The sequence below is a fragment of the Lutra lutra genome, chromosome X (assembly GCF_902655055.1).
Source record: "Lutra lutra chromosome X, mLutLut1.2, whole genome shotgun sequence".
NCBI lineage: Eukaryota > Metazoa > Chordata > Mammalia > Carnivora > Mustelidae > Lutra > Lutra lutra.
In genome coordinates, this window is record NC_062296.1 from 20,681,791 (window position 1) to 20,699,488 (window position 17,698).

General features: G+C 37.6%; 1 protein-coding gene across 4 annotated transcripts in view; it reads left to right on the plus strand.

Annotated features, from left to right (window-relative positions):
• ZNF280C (zinc finger protein 280C) overlaps positions 1 to 17,698 on the plus strand; it is an 80,383-nt gene that overhangs the window by 47,271 nt on the left and 15,414 nt on the right. For all 4 annotated transcript variants that reach the window (XR_007124752.1, XM_047715728.1, XM_047715729.1 and 1 more), the window contains exons 14-19: positions 3,225 to 3,356; positions 5,197 to 5,495; positions 5,976 to 6,116; positions 12,658 to 12,720; positions 17,054 to 17,172; positions 17,537 to 17,597. Coding sequence is in view for 3 of the 4 variants with exons in the window: in XM_047715728.1 (XP_047571684.1) it covers positions 3,225 to 3,356; positions 5,197 to 5,495; positions 5,976 to 6,116; positions 12,658 to 12,720; positions 17,054 to 17,172; positions 17,537 to 17,597 (815 nt within the window). In the remaining variant the exon portion in view is untranslated. The remainder of the gene's footprint in view (positions 1 to 3,224; positions 3,357 to 5,196; positions 5,496 to 5,975; positions 6,117 to 12,657; positions 12,721 to 17,053; positions 17,173 to 17,536; positions 17,598 to 17,698) is intronic.

The window sequence follows — 17,698 nt, forward strand, 5'->3', positions numbered from 1 at the left end:
ATTTTGTTTAGTCCTCTCAACCACCCTACAAAACAGGTATGTGATCATTTTCATTTCATCAATGAGGAAACAAAGATTTAGAGAGAATAAGTTACTTGCCCAATGTCATATTCTCTAATAAAGGGCAAAGCCAAAAATCGACTTAAAGCCCAAGGTTTTATTAGAGTCATATCCCTTACTGAAGCTAGGTCTCAAAGCAGATGTTACAGATAGTCAGAATTAGCCTTCAAAATTCTTCAGATCACCCAAACAATACAGTGTGTTTGTCAGGATGTTCAAGTGAAACAAGTTATTCTCTATCCTTGGAACAGATCACCAATTTTTTGGTTGAATGTTGTATTATTTAAAGATGTATTATCCTCCTTACCACATCTCAAGCATACATGCATTAAGATACACAAGACTTGAGTCCAACTAAGGGAATAGTAGCTTAATGTCTCCCATCCCAGGGTGCTGGGTAAATGCTCATTCAATGAAATGGCAGACATTTTCAACTAGTTAAATTGTGCCTGCTTCTCTTGTGCGCGTTCTGTCAATCTCTTGCTGTCTGCCTCACTATTTATTTAACAAATATTTATTGAGTGCTTAATATATGCCAGGGACTGTTTCACAGAAGTGAGCAAAGCAAAGTTTGTGCTCTCTGGAATTTGCATTGTAGTGAAAAAAGTATGTGTATTATGTCTGAATGTTTATGTATGCCAGCTGGTGATAAGTACCATGGGATGAAAACATGTGAGGGCTGTGAGTGCCACGACTTAGGAGGTGAAGGAGCCATTTCTGTTTTTTATATGGGCAAAGAGAGCCTCTCCAGAGAAAATAAGGGGTTAGCTCTGTGGGTATCCGGGAGAGAACATTCCAAGGAGAGGGAACAGTAAGTAGGCAGTGAGGTGAGCATATATCTAGATGTTCAAGGAGCAGCAAGAAGGCCAGTGTGGCTGGAGCATGACAAACAAGTGGGAGGAAGAGTAGTAGGAAAGAAGATCATACCAGTAGAGAGCAGAGCAGATGGTGTAGGATCTTGTGAGCCAGAGTTAGGATTTTGGTGTGGTATGGAAAGCCATTGGTGGCTTTAAGCATGTGAGAGATGACTCTGGAAACTATGGAGAGAATACACTGTTAGGAGGAAAGAGTGGAAACAAGAAGGCAGGAGGCTATTGTTAGAGTCCAGGTGAGTGGCTTGGACTGATACTGTGGCTGAACAGGTGATCGTGAAGGTAGAGCTGACAGATTTTATTAATGGGTTGGTGGATGTGGGGTGTGAAAGACAAGAGTTAAGAGTAACCGAGTTCTTTTGTCCTGAGCCACTACCAAGAATGGTGTTCCCATCCATTATTGAGATATTGGGAAGACTAGGCAAGGAACAGATTTTTTTTTCAGGGTGAATAGGGGAAAATTTAGAGTTCAGTTTTGTCCATGTTGACTTGAAATACCTATTAGATATCAAGTAGTGATATGGAGTAGGCAATTGGATGGATACTATTTAAAATCGTGAAACTAGATGAGGTATAGGTACCAGCAGAGAAAAGACTTCCAGGAACTGTACTCTGGGGAATTTTCTTTCTGTCCTGTTATCTTGCCGTCTGTTTCTTGACTGAGATCTTTTTCCCTTTCTCCTCTCTTTTAAGCATGTATTAGGTGAATAATCTGTTTACATTGCCTGTACCTATGATATGATCTAATGCACCATACTTTAAAATTGTCTTAAAAATGAACCTAAAAGGGCGCCTGGGTGGCTCAGTGGGTTAAGCCGCTGCCTTCGGCTCAGGTCATGATCCCAGGTCCTGGGTTCGAGCCCCACATCGGGCTTTCTGCTCAGCAGGGAGCCTGCTTCCTCCTCTCTCTCTGCCTGCCTCTCTGCTTACTTGTGATTTCTCTCTGTCAAATAAATAAATAAAATCTTTAAAAAAAAAATGAACCTAAAACAGTAATATACAAACATATATCCATATTGCTTTGAAATTTTTAAAAAAGATTTTATTTATTTATTTGACAGAGCACGCACAAGCAGGGGGAGCGGCAGGCAGAGGGAGAAGGGGAAGCAGGCTTCCTGCTGAGCAGGGAGCCCGATTTGGGACTTGATCCCAGGACCCTGGGATCATGAGCTGAGCCGAAGGCAGATGCTTAACTGACTGAGCCACCCAGGCGCCCCTGCTTTGAAATTTTTAAAGAAATTTTATTTATCAAATGCCTGCTGTGCTCCAGTAACTGCTAGCTACTTTCATTTATTTTAACTCATTTGCTTCTCCTAAATGACTGTTTTGTGCTTAACATAGAAATAGTGACAGGCCTTTGGAGATGTAGCTTTGGAGAAAACATTCTTTTGCATTTGTATGTTCTAAATTTACATATAAATATAAAATATATTTTTAATTAGTGAGAGCATATACATAAAGACTGTAATTATTAATATATGCTAGAAGACCCACTAGTTGTAAGCCAATGACTTAGAGCTCTCTTGGGTCCCAATTCCCACTGATAAAATAATAATAGGCCTGAGTTTGAGAAGACTTAGTCAAGGGGTTCTCTGACAGTAGATTGGGATCAGTTGTTCTGATTTGTACTTCTACACCTATGCTGTTCAATATCACAGCCACTAGCCACCTGTGTCTATTTAAATTTAATTAAATTAATTAAATTTTTTGGTTATAAGAATTTCAACTTTTTATGAAGCAAATAGAAGTTTTAAAAATTAAAAATAACTTGGTCTTTTCTAGGATAAAAATATAGTATAACTCATTTTCATGGTGTCATGTGTTTGAATGGTTTATACCTCAAATTTATAATTAAAAAAGCTTTCATGCTACAAAGGTATAGGACTCATCACATTTTAACGTAACTGATACAGTTTTCATTTTGATTGCCTATATGGTAAGAAATCCTTTTTTTTTAAAGATCTTTTTTATTTTATTTTATTTTTTTTTAGTAAATGGCTACACCCAATGTGGGATTCAGACTTAAAACTCTGAGACCAAGAGTTGTATGCTCTACTGACTGAGCCATCCAAGCACCCCACAAATACTTTTGAAACACAAATACTAATGCAAGCAGTGTTTTTAAAAATGAAATTAATACTTTGGCATTATTTATGATGGGATATGGTAAAATACTGGTTTTTAAAAATTATTTAGCTGTTACAATTTAGAGCAACTTCAGGTTCCAGGATTTGTGGTGGTAGAAGTTATTATTTCTGATAGTATTTTTAATTTTTTTTTTTTTGTAAACAGAAAAAAGGAGTTCATCGTTGTACAAAATGCAGACTACAGTTTTTGACCTGCAAAGAGAAACTGGATCACAAGACCCAGCATCGGACCTTTATAAAGCCTAAAGAGCTAGAAGGATTGCCTCCTGGTACAAAAGTGAGTTTTAAATATGCTGTATTTTGGGGCATCTGAGTGGCTCAGTGGGTTAAGCCTCTGCCTCCGGCTCGGGTCATGGTCTCAGGGTCCTGGGATCGAGCTCTCTGCTCAGCGGGGAGCCTGCTTCCCTCCCTCTCTCTGCCTGCCTCTCTGCCTACTTGTGAGCTCTCTCTATCAAATAAATAAAATCTTTAAAAAAATTTTTTTTTAAAATGCTGTATTTTAACATTTTGTGTGATAATACAAGTAAATTCCTGCCTGGCTTTTTCTATAATACTAGAAATTAACTTCTGCTTGTCATTAAGATTTAATTTTAGGTTTTGTCATTTTTTTTTTAATTTTATTTGTCAGAGAAAGAGAACACAAGCAGGGGGAGTGGCAGGCAGAGGGAGAAGCAGGCTCCCTGCTGAGCAAGGAGTTCAATGCGGGACTCGATCCCAGGACCCCGGGATCGTGACTTGAGCCGGAAGGAGACACTTAACCGACTGACCCACCCGGGTATCCCTTAGGTTTTGTCATTCTTACGTTTGGAAAGAAAAACTAATACCCATTGTTTTTTGAGTTAATTGACACATGCTACATTGGAGCACATCCTTTATAGTGAATGCAGCTAGATTAACTGTAAACTAAGTCAGTGAGTTGTCTTTGTGTCCCTAGCATCTATCATAGTGCCTTGAATGCCATCCTTTGTTGAAGCTGGTATTATTGAGTCTACGCTCCATTCCTTATATATTCTGTATACGGGTCCCTTATTAGAAATACGACTTGCCAGATGCCTGGCTGGTTCAGTTGGTAAGTGCCTGCCTTCAGCTCAGGTCATGATCCCAGGGTCCTGGGATTGAGTCTACATCCAGCTCCTTGCTCAGTGGGGAGCCTGCTTCTCCCTCTGCCTGCTGCCCACCATGCTTGTATGCTCTCTCGCTCTTTCTCTCTGACAAATAAAATCTTTTTTAAAAAAAGAAATATGGTGGGGCGCCTGGGTGGCTCAGTGGGTTGAGCCACTGCCTTCGGCTCAGGTCATGATCCCAGGTCCTGGGTTCGAGCCCCGCATCGGGCTTTCTGCTCGGCAGGGAGCCTGCTTCCTCCTCTCTCTCTGCCTGCCTCTCTGCCTACTTGTGATTTCTCTCTGTCAAATAAATAAATAAAATCTTTAAAAAAAAAAGAAAAGAAATATGGTTTGCAAATACTTTCTCTCATTCTGTGGGTTGTCTTGTCAGTTTCTTAACATTGTCCTTTGAAACACAAAAGTGTAGAATTTTTATGAAGTCCATTTAATCTATGTTTTTCTTTGGTTGTTGTGCTTTTGCTATCATATGTAAGGAGTCATTGCCCAACCCCAAATCATGGAGATTTACTCCTGTTTTCCTCTAAGAGTTACAGTTTTAGCTCTTAAAATTGATACCTTTTGAGATAATTTTTGTATCTAGTATGAGGTAGGGGTCCAAATTCATTCTTTTGCATCTAGATATCCAATTGTGCTGGCACCTTTGTTTGATTAGACTAGCGTTTCCTCCGCTGAGTTGTTTTGGTACCCTTGTCAAAAACCAATGGACTAGGGGCACTGGGTGGCTCAGTGGGTTAAGCCTCTGCCTTCGGCTCAGGTCATGATCTCAGGGTCCTGGGATGGAGCCCCGCATCGGGCTCTCTGCTTAGCAAGGAACCTGCTTCCCCTCTCTCTGCCTGCCTCTCTGCCTACTTGTAATCTCTCTCTCTCAAATAAATAAATAAAATCTTTAAAACCAATGGACTATAATGTCGAGGCACACAGTGAATTTTTTAATATTAATGCAAGGATTAATTTTCTAAAATGTGTATATATATTTTGCCTTCTTTTTTATAGGTTACTATTCGAGCCTCAATTGGACCGCTTCATTCAAAACCAGTTACTTCATCTCCCAGTAGTAGCGTTCCAAGCACTTCTTCTTTTCAGCTCTCACCTGCAAAGTCTAAAAGTACAACTGCTAAGAATCCCACAAAATCTAATGCAAGTAAATCTAAGGCAAGTAAGCCTCATGCAACTAAACCTAATGCCAGTAAGCGAGGTAGAGGTGCATCTAAATGCAAGACTAAAACCTCTTACAAGCAAAAGAAACAGCGCAACAGAAAGAATAAAATCAGCATAGCTTTGAAGAACCTAAGGTAATATCTTCTGTTCCTGACGTATAATACTAATTGAATATGAAATATTAAAGGTTTGTTTTAATATAATTTATCATATCACAAAGGTCCTTTACGTGGTTACTTCTGATCACTTGTCTGACATAAAGGCTAAGCAGATAATAAAAAGGTACTCTTTACAACCGCTGAGCGGAACTGGAATTGGTGTTCATTGTACAATTATCATCAATTACACTAATCTATTTTGTGCTTATATCTTGTGATAGTTGAATTGATTAATGTGATCCCTTTTATTCCAGGGAAACATTAACTGGTGTTTAATTTTTGACACTTATTCTAGCTTATTGTTTCAAATCAAATTTGAGCAACTTCAAATTATGTCTCTACTTAAAGATGTTAATTTAAACATCTTAACTTCAGTTAATAAAACGTTAATAAGGGTTTGCTTTATTACTTTTGTTTCATGATATGTTTTCATCTTTTTTTTCCTGTCTCTATAAGGTGTCGTCGGGGAGTTCACAAGTGCATTGAGTGTCATTCCAAAATAAAAGATTTTGCAAGCCACTTTTCAATATATATCCACTGTAATTTTTGCAAATACAACACTAACTGTAACAAAGCCTTTATAAATCATATGGTGAGGTAAGTTAAACACGTGCACCACCAATCAACATTCCATTTAAGATGTTTGTTTTTTTTTAAACTTAAGTTGTCCTATTAGTTGTCACATCAAGGACCTAAAAGGATTGACTAATAGGGAACTTCTAGGATATTACTTAACATTTTTTCCAGTGTAATAAATCATGAAATTAGGGGGACAGAAATTTTTAAGAACAGTTAGACCAATGAAATTAGAATATGTTTGTTTGGTGAATTTGTTTTTTGTTTGTTTTTCTAAGTCCTTTAAAATGTGATTATTCTCAAACATAAAATTTTTAATGTTTTCAAAATATTTATCAAATAAATACATGGAACCACATAAGTGTTATCCTCTTCAAAGCAGTCACTTTGAGAGATTCCAGGTTTATCAAAGATGCTAAGAATATTACTGGTGCTCACATGAGTGTACTCTCCCCCTACCACTCCCTCCCTTCTCCCCCTTCCTTTCAACCATCTTTCTGTCCATTAGTCTTTCAAGCCATTTATCTTTGCATTCATTCAATGAAATGTGAAATGAGAAACTATAGGGATATTCTAGTCATGATGCTACTATTAGAATTCCTTTTCATACATCAATTCAATTTGTATTATTTTAGTGCCTACCATGTACTGTAGTCTTGAGAAGGACTTCTGAGACCACATTACTTTCATTTGGACCTCATTTGTAGCAGCTTGCTTTATTCTTTCAAGAAGGATACTTTTTTAATATATAAAATTGTTCAGATATAAATATGCTAAGTTGATTATTCAAACTGAGGTAGTTCCATTTATTTTCAGTCAGAAATAAGATATAACCAATAAAAGTGGTTTTCTTGCAGATCATAACAAGACCTCTGTTGCATGTTCTACCCCCTTCCTTATCACGGTCCCAACTCCACTCATCATATACAATATTCATTCTTTTTGAATTCTCATTACCTCATGATTTTTAGAGTCTTGACCTTTCTTTTCAGTCCAGCAGCACCAGTCTAACTTCATATCAACCTCACCCTTAAGGTCATCGGTTTTGAATGTTGTTTGCTTTTTATCCTAGAATCCTTTACATCTTCAGACATGTTTAACCTTGCTATCCATGAATCTCTTATCCTTTTCGATCTTTCGCTGTGTTCCTTTCCAAACTACCAACTGCACTTGATTTAATTAGCTCTGAATTTGTGATTTTTAACTTTAATTTAGTTCTTTGTTTTTAAAAATACCTCTTTGTTGTTTTTTTATCTACAACATCTTTTTAAATCGTTTTCAATACCCTTAGATTTTATTCTAGTCTCTTGGTTTTTAGTCTTGTTCCTACTAATTACTCAGAGGTCATCCTTCTCATTTTTACCAAGATTAACTTTTTTCTACCTCAAGTTTTTCTCCCTTTATCCAGACATTAATCTCAGAAAAATACATTTCTCACTTTCTGAAAGCAAATCCTGCCCCTTGTGTCTTCCATTTTCTCTACAGCCTTACTCAGTTATTTTGTATCTTCATTTCATCTCTTTCTTTCTACCTATTCCTTCTGCCTGCACGTATTTTCAGACATTTTTTTAGGACGAACGAGATTTGCCTTCACTTTGCATATTTTCTTGTCTTCCTTTTACTGTCAACATTTTAAAGAGTTTTTTACTGTCTTATTTGCTACTTCTTTACCCTTTGTGATTTGAGTATCACCCCCACCTATTAGTTAAAGCTGCCCCTTTAAAAATTATCAGTCAGTCATATCCTAATCACTAAATGTACTCACTAGTTTTCATTCTTACTTTTCTGTGACTTCTTTAGAATATTTGATACTTTTGATCACTCACTTTTGAAAATCTTCTCCTCAACTTCTCTTACTATGTTACCATCATTGTTTTTCTTCCCTTTTGGCTACTCCTCTATTTCATTACCTTTTCTTTTTTTGCCTCAGACATTTTTTTCCTTTTAAGTTTTTCATTTAAATTCCAGTATAGTTGACATACAGGGTTACATTAGTTTCAGGTGTACAGTATAGTGATTCAGCAATTCCATACATTACTCAATATTCATCATGATAAGTGTGCTCTTACTCCCCATCACCTATTCCACCCATCCCCCACCCAGCTCCCCCTCTGATAACCATCAGTTTGTTCTCTGTCCTTAAGAAAAAAAGCATTTGCTTTTTTCTTAAATTCCACATGAGTGAGATCATACGGTGTTTGTCTTTCTCTGACTTACTTCACCTAGTGTTATATATATCATCTCTAGCCCATCCACATCATTGCAAATGGCAAGATTTCATTCTTTTTATGGCTGATACATACAAACACACATACACACACCCCACATCTTTATCCATTCTGGACACTTGGGTTGCTTCCATAGTTTGACTATTATAAATAATGCTACAATAAACATAGCAGTGTATGTATCCCTTTGATCTAATGTCTTGCATGTTTTGGGTAAAACCCCAGTAGTGCAATTATTGGGCCCTAGGGTAGTTCAGTTTTTAACTTTTGAGGAACCTCCATATTGTTTTCCACAGTGGCTGCACCAGTTTGCATCCCACCAACAGTGCATGAGGGTTCCTTTTTCTACATAATCTTGCCAATACTTGTTGTTTCTTGAGTTTTTGATCTTAGCCATTCCGACAGGTGTGGTGATATCTCATTGCAGTTTTGATTTGCATTTTCCTGATGATGAGTGATGCTGAGCATCTTTTCATGTGCCTGTTAGCCATCTGGATGTATTCTTTGGAGAAATGTCTATACATGTCTTCTGTCCATTTTTTAATTGGATTATTTGGGTTTTGGGTGTTGAGTTTAACAGTTCTTTATGTATTTTGGGTATTAAACCTTTATTTGATTTGTCATTTGTAAATATCTTCTCCCATTTGGTAGGTTGCCTTTATTTCCTTACCTTTTCTTTTTTTCAACTCATTTTGCCTCTCTACATTCCCTTTCTTGGTACCTTAATCACTCAGAATTTTGCTTTACTTGTCAACTGTAAATCCTCCAGTTTCAGTGCTGAGTTTTGCTGAGATCCATCTCTTTATCAGTTTGATAAAAATTTTCGTCTTTGACCCACTGGTATCTGTACAGAACAAAATAAATCAAACATTATTGTCTGCCTGGGATCCAAATTACCATCACCCCAATACTCTTTAAGTTCAGCTTGTCTCAAGGTATCATTTGCAGAAATGTGGCGCATCGGCTGAAAATAATACACTTTAAGTTTCTGAAGACTTTGGTGCTCTCTTGATCTGCCACCATTCATAACGGCTTCCTGAATGTCCACATTCTGCAATTTACCACTCTGCCTCCCAGCTACTGCAGTTCTTTCTATACCTTGGTTGCTCTAAACCAGGCCCCAGCAAATCTTTCTCTCAGTATACTGCTGGGAAGAATGCTCATATTTTGCAAATTGAAGTATAATCAACATACAGTTACATTAGCTTCAGGTGTACAATATAATGATTCAACAATTCTATACATTATTCAGTGTTCATCAAGATAAGTGTACTCTTTTTAAAGATTTTATTTACTTATTTGAGAGACAGCCTAGACAGAGCACAGGTCGGGCAGGGGAGGGGCAGAGGGAGAAGCAGAGAACATTTGCAAATTTCTTCCCCCATTTAGTAGGATGCCTTTTTGTTTTGCTGATGGTTTCCTTGGCTGTGCAAAGGCTTTTTATTTTGAGGGCAGCTGGTAGCTCTGTCAGCTGGGTTTCAGACTCTTGATCTCAGCTCAGGTCTTGACATCAGGGTGGTGAATTCAGGCCCTGTGCTGATTTCCACACTGGGCGTGGAACCTACTTAAAAAAAAAAAAAAAAAAAAAACTTTCTATTTTGGTGTAGTCCCAGTAGTTTAATTTTGCTTTTGTTTCCCTTACCTGAGGAGCCATATCTAGAAAAATGTTTCTACAGCTGTTGTCAAAGAAATTACTGCCTGTTTTCTTCAAGGAGTTTTATGGTTTCAGGTCTCACATTAGGTCTTTAATCCATTTTGAGTTTATTTTTGTGTATGGTGTAGGAAATTGGTCCAGTTTCATTCTTTTGTATGTAGCTGTCCAGTTTTCATAGCACCATTTTTCAAAGACACTGTCTTTTCCCCATTGTATATTCTTGCGTCCTTTGTCATAGATTAATTGACCATGTAAGTATGGGTTTATTTCTGGACTCTCAGTTCTGTTTCGTTGATCTATGTATCTGTTTTGTGCCAATACCATACTGTGTTGATCACTACAGCTTTCTAGTATATCTTGAAATCTATAATTGTGATACTTTGTTCTTTTTCAAGATTGCTTTGGCTGAGGTGCCTCCTTAGCGCAGTAGGTAGTGAGTGCATCAGTCTCATAATCCGAAGATTGCTTTGGCTATTCAATATCTTTTGCAGTTCCATACAAACATTTGGATAATTTTTGTCTAGTTCTGTGAAAAATGTTGGTATTTTGACAACAGTCACAAATGCTGGTCTTTTATTCTGTGCCAAACACATGGCTGCCCCAATGGAGCTTTAATTCTGCCCCTAAATTATAGGACATTAAATTGGAAAATATTTTTGTGTTTCTTAAACCCATGGTCATTCTGTCCTCCTGCCTCACATTTTCCATTGCTTCTTCAACTGTCTTCTAGGCCTTCAATACCATACTATCCCAAAATATTCCCATTGGCCTCAGACTTCCTTTATAACCTTTTCCTAATTTCCAGTGAGGCCCAACCTTCTACTGCATTGTCATCACACACGTGGAGCACTTACTTATTATTAGCCTCATAAAGAACTGGATGTATCCACTTCTACTTTTCTAAGGGCCTTTGCCTTCCCCCTAATTCAGTGGCGTTTTGCTTCCTTTGTTGCCTCAGGTACCTCCCCGTTAATGGTACACTCTGACCCAGTGTGGACTTTTGTTGTAGACTTGAGCTCTGTACCTACAGAGTCTTACTTTCTTAGAGGCTGAGTACCTTTATTCCCAGTCCACACCAACTCTGTAACAAGTCAGGCCCCCCAAATTAATCTTCCCGAACATACAGTTTGTTTCATATTCATATCGTTTGTTTCATATTCAGTCTCTAAAGTGGTTTCCCTTATTCTTTGTTATTCCTTGGACTGCCCCCTCTCCCTCCCTCTCATTTTACCTTCTTCTGTGAAGAATCTGATCACCACAGCCACTCATGGCAATCATTCCTTCCTTTGAGTACTATACCATTCAGCTATTCTGCCTTATATTAAATGTGTCTGTCTTATCTACTTGGGAGAGCAGTTCTTTGTACTCAGCATGGTACCTATTCTGCAGCTATTTTCATGGGATTATAGCTAGCCAGTATCATTTTTTTCCTATGCATACATGGTATGCTGGTGATAGTTACCATTTGTCTAATGATAATCATTGACCTGGTGTGTTGGCTGGTTTGGTCTGTCAGTGCAAGCTAGGGCAGCTAGTGTTTCTCAAACTTTAGCTTGCATAAGAATCACCTCAAAAACTTGCTGAAACTGATTTCTGGGTCTCACTGCCAGCAATTAATTCAGCAGGTCTAGAGTGGGACCTGAGACTTTGTATTTCTGATGAGTTCCCTGGTGATATGGATGCTGTTATGAACCACACTTTGAGTAATACTGTGCTATGCCAGTCCTGGCTAATCCTGCCTGATTTTCTAATACAGGAAAGCTTTCCTTATCAATTTAAAAGGGAGTATAGGGATACCTGGGTGGCTCAGTAAGTTAAGTGGTCGACTCTTGATTTTAGCTCAGGCTATGATCTCAGGATACTGGGATCAAACCTCATGCCAGGCTCCACACTCAGCAGGGAGTCTGCTTAAGGATCCTCTTTCCCTCTCCCTCTGCTCCTCCCCCTGCTCATGCACACTCTCTCTCTCTCTCTCTCTCTAAAATAAATAAATCTTTTAAAAAATAAAAATAGATGTGGGTATAAAAGCTATTGCCATTGGCTGCAAAATTTGGTTAGTGTTTTTTTGTTGTTGATGTTTTGTGCATAGAAGAAGTGTTGTTTTAACTCATAAGTTCTGCTTTGCTTTCCCTAAAGGCTCTCCTAATAATTGCAAAAGATTCTTTAAATGTTTCCTTTTACTGATGGTAGGTAAAGGTAATGTAATTTAGCCCAAGTAGCATTTACTTCAAGGATCATTCAGATCTTCCCACTTGCTAAGTATATTAAGATAAAGTGATAAAAAAAGATAAAGTGATAGTTATTCATAACAATTTTTATTAGAGCAATGTGCATTATTAGCAAATACCTTTTAAATTGTTTTCAACTCTTAATAGTTGTAAAGATTTAAGTTGATGCTCTTTGCTTATTTAACTTTGAGAAGTTTTTTGGTTTTTTTGTATAATGGTGAGGGTACCAGTCACTTAAGAATATTCTCAGGGAAATATGTTGTTAGAAAATACACAGATAAAATGAAATGTAAGATAAAAAACTTGAATTAAAACAGAAGAATAGAATTTAATAATTTAGATCATTACCTTTTCATCAAAACTAAGAAACTAAATATGGACTTGGAAATATGGTCATAAAATTATTATGATATATTGTATAATAAAATCTCATTTGTCTGTTGTCTCTCCAGCTCTCATAGCAACCATCCGAGTAAACGGTTTTATATTTTTAAGAAGCATTCTGGAACTCTCAGGTAACTAGTTGATCTTTTCCATTCTCTCTTTTGAAAAATTACAGTAACTTCTTTTTAACCTGATGCTTAAGTATGTAGTTTGGAAAATGAATGGTTACTACCAGACATAAGACGGTTCTATTCATTATATCATAGATCAAAGAGGAAGTAAACCTATGTTTTCTGGCTAACTTTGTTTCAGTGGTATTAGGCATTAAGATGAAACTTTCATGAATTTGCATTATAAAATAAAAAAATAAGGCTCTCTTAGGGGTGCCTCGGTGGCTCAGTGGGTTAAAGCCTCTGCCTTTGGCTCAGGTCATAATCCCGGGGTCCTGGGATCGAGCCCCACATCGGGCTCTCTGCTCAGCGGGGAGCCTGCTTCCCCCTCTCTCTCTGCCTGCTTCTCTGCCTACTTGGGATCTCTGTCTGTCAAATAAATAAATAAAATCTTCTTTAAAAAAAAAATAAGGCTCTCCAACAATATTTGAAGATTAAAAAGATGTTTAAGATATCTAGTAAGTTGAATAACACTGGTTTTGATCAATATATAGCCTTCATAATTCTTAGGGTTTTTAAAATTTTGAAATAAGAGTGCACAACCTGTTTACAAAAGGAATTGCTGATGAACATTTCTAGGCATTGATAGTTAACTTTTGATTATACTACACACCATTGGCTCATAACCCACTAAGCATCATTTTTTCCCACATTCTTCTGATTTCTTTTGACTTCATATTCCTTTGTTTTAATTATTTTGCTCACGTTGTCATTGCTGTTTGAAATTACAGTGCCAAGATCTTGGTAGCACCAGGCTAAGACAAAGACTTAAGTTTAGCCAGTACTTATTTTGATGCTTTGGCTTAGTGGGAAAGTGGAGGAAGGGATGATAGATCTCAGGATCTTTGTGTCTATTATTCTTTCTGCTTTATTGACTCTTCCCTAGATAGCTGCATGGCTAGCTCTCTCACCTCCTTCAAGTCTCTAGTCCAGTGAATGAGGCTTTCTTTGACCACTCCATTTAAAATAGCATTCTTTCCCCAGGGCCCCATTCCCACCAGTCCCCATCTCCCTTTATTGGTTTATTTTTCTTCACTTTTTACTTTCCAGCATGTTGTATATACTTCACTGTTTTGTTTATCACCTGTGTCTTCTCACTAGAATGTGTATGGTTTGGATATTTGTCTATGCCAGATGTTTTACTGAGCATTGAATAGTGCCTGACACATGGTAGGCTTTCTGTAAATATTTTGAGTAAATTAGTGTATACGTTGAAAATTGCATATGTGGATGATGTTGGACCAACAGCTCATAGGCAAAGGAAAGTTTGATTCTATTGTAAAAATATATTTGTGCTATTTTAAAAATATTACTAAATTCAAGGAAGTAGAATTTTACTGAAAAATTTTATAAGAATGAAAAGGATTTATTAATTATAAAGATTAGAGAATTTAATTTGATTTTTACCTCCCTGTTGTCAAGCTCAGTCGTGTGCTTGGTGCTTGATTCTTGAATTGATTCTATGACTTTAAAGAGCGGAGATGCTTTTTTCTTAACTTGGGTGGGTCTCATATTTAAATAGAAAGTTGAGGGGCACCTGGGTGGCTCAGTGGGTTAAGCCTCTGCCTTCGGCTCAGGTCATGATCTCAGGGTCCTGAGATTGAGCCCCGCATCAGGCTCTCTGCTCAGCGGGGAGCCTGCTTCCCCCCTCTCTCTGCCTGCCTCTCCGCCTACTTGTGATCTCTCTCTGTCAAATAAATAAATAAATAATTTAGAAAGTTGATTAATTTCTGTGTATGGGGCTTAGCATATTTATAATTCTATAAAACAGTAAATTTTGTAATTACTGTTTTGTTAAAATATAATGTTCATTTTTTATTTATCACGCACCTATTACTTATACAACACAATATAGCAGTTCCCCTTAAGTTGACAGTGATGAAGAAGGCTTGGTACCAACCTTCAGGGAATGTACAATTTATGATAAGGTGTGAATATAAGTAACTACAGTAATATAAGAAAGTTCATAATAAGTGCTGTGTTAGTTACTGATTTCACAGGGAGGAGAGACTTCTACTAGAAGAGGCACAAGGGCATTCTAGTTGGAGGAAATAGTGTAAGTAAAAGTACAGAAAGGAAAGAGCAAAAGCCATATGCAATGAATGACCAGTAGTGCAGTTTAGATGGAGCATGAAGTTTATGTAACGTGGTATTAAGATCAAAGTCTGGGGGAATAGTTTTGAGCTCAGATCTGGATTGTGGAATCCTTGAAAACTAAGCTAGGGAGTTTGGACCCTTTGGGGAAATTCTTGGTGTTTTGTGTAGAATCAAGGAAGATCAATGTGGAGGATATATGACGTAAAAATGTAGCTACCTGAGACACATGGACTGTTTAAGACTATTATGGTAGTTAAGACTGATTTAATAAGACTCTGGGTTAAGGTGATGAATTTTATCACACTGTTTAAGAACATGGACTCTGGGGCACCTGGGTGCTCAGTGGGTTAAGCCTCTGCCTTCGGCTCAGGTCATGATCTCAGGGTCCTGGGATCAAGCCCCGCATCAGACTCTCTGCTCATCCGGGAGCCTGCTTCCCCCTCTCTGTCTGCCTCTCTGCCTACTTGTGATCTCTGTCTGTCAAATAAATAAGTAAAATCTTTAAAAAAAAAAAAAAAAAAGAACATGGACTCTGGAATCAAAGGGCTCACTTCAATCTAATTTTGGCCTTGGTAGGTTATTAAACCTGATCCAGTCCTTTATAAAAAAGGAATAATTTTAATATCTACCTCTTTGGTTTGTTGTAAGATTTAGATGATATAATATGTCTAAAACCCTCAACCCAGCACAGAGTTAAGTGCTCAATAAATTGTTGATATGATAAAATATTTGAAATACTGACTCTTTTTTAAAAAGATAAGTTTGAGCCTTTGGTTGGGAGCATGACATCATCAGAGAGATTAGTTAGGAAGAATGGTTTTCAGGGGTGGGGAGGAAAGTACAGTTTCAGCTTATGAAGATCATTTTTGATGTGCCAGCATGACAGCCAGGTATAAATATAAAGCAGGCTGTTAAGACTAGAGCTGCAATAGGAGCACCTGGGTGGCTCAGTCAGTTAAACATCCAACCCTTGGTTTCAGCTTACCTCATGATCTCATGGGTCTTGGGATCAAGTTCTCCTCAGCAGGTGGGTCCTGCGCTCAGCGGGGCAGTCGGCTTGAAAGATTCTCTCCCTCTACCCCTACCCCTAATCTCTCTTAAAATAAATAAATCTTTTTAAAAAAAAGGCTAAAGCCACAGTGGGGAAGTCAATCTAAAGTAGGCTACTGGTTTTTATTCCCATCCAAGTATCCAATGAACTGTAAAAAGCATGGTTATGCTTGTTAACTGACAGATAATAATAATTAAAGTACATGATTAATTTTTAAAACCTTCCCATTTTTTTTCTAATTTTATCACCACTAAAATAAGATACCAGATTATAGGCTCCACAGAGTTTACCCTCTTTTTTGTTCACTGTTGTATTCACAACACCTAGTAGTATGGAGTGTGTAAAGAAGGTCCTCAGAAAATGTATATTGAGGGGCTCCTGGGTGGCTCAGTCAGCTAGGCGAAGCGTCTGTCTTCGGCTCAGGTCATGATCCCAGGGTCCTGAGGTTGAGCCCCACATCAGGCTCCCTGCTCAGCGGAGAGCCTACTTTTCTCTCTCCCTCTGCTGCTCCCTCTGCTTGTTCTCTCCCTCACTCACTCTCTCTGTCAAATAAATAAAATCTTTAAAAAAATGTATATTGAGGGGCGCCTGGGTGGCTCAGTGGGTTAGGCCTCTGCCTTCAGCTCAGGTCATGGTCTCAGGGTCCTGGGATTGAGCCCTGCATCAGGTTCTCTGCTCAGCATGGAGCCTGCTTCCCCCTCTCTCTCTGCCTGCCTCTCTGCCTACTTGTGATCTCTCTCTGTCAAATAAATAAATAAAATCTTTTTAAAAATGTAAATTGAATGAATATTATATCCTTGCTTTTCAGATGGATAAAGGCACAGAAAGAATGTGACTTGCACAAGCTATACAAATTGTTAGTGGAGCCACAACTGGGTTTTAGGTCTCTTAACTCCTGTCTTTTAGCAACCAATATGAGAGGGAACAGTTTACAAAGCACTGAATGTTAGCATAACTTAAACATGACTCTGTCATTTTCTAGAGTACCATTTCAGGTAAATCAGGTTTATATAACAAAATTGGAAATTGATGGTCATGACCCATAAAAACCAAATCAAGAGTTGTTATATGGAAAAATAATAATTGAACTTCTAGATGGACTTTCATAAAAGATTAAAAACCTTTGCTTTCTTTTTATCTTCATAGGGGCATTACTCTAGTGTGCCTTAAATGTGACTTCCTAACTGATTCTTCTGCTTTAGACCGTATGGCTAAACACTTGTGTCAACGCAAAACTCATACTTGCCAAGTTATAATAGAGAATGGTATGTATATATAATTATGTTTCTTTGAATTTCTTTTTTTTTAGTAACATAAATTGTATTATTTGTTTCAGGGGTACAGGTCTGTGATTCATCAATCTTACACAATTCACAGCATTCACTATAGCACATTCTCTCCCCAGTGTCCATCGCCCAGCCACCCCATCTCTCCCACCCCCTTCCCCTCCAGCAACCCTCAGTTTGTTTCCTGAGATTAAGAGTCTCTTATGGTTTGTCTCCCTCTCTGGGAATTTCTGATATTTATTCCAGTATTCTTGATCAGCCACAATATGGGCTCTTCTGTATTAAGTTAATAGTCTTACTCGTTATCTATACCATTTTAAACATAAAACACTTCTAATTTCAGTTCCCGAAAGTACCTCAACTTCTGAACCCAATTCTGAACCCAATTCTGAACCCACTTCTGAGTAAGTTTAATTTTCATTTAGTGCATTTTTCTTTGATGGATTTTAGCACTGTTGCATTTTAAAATGTATCATTAATAGAAATGAAAAATATTAAAGTATTT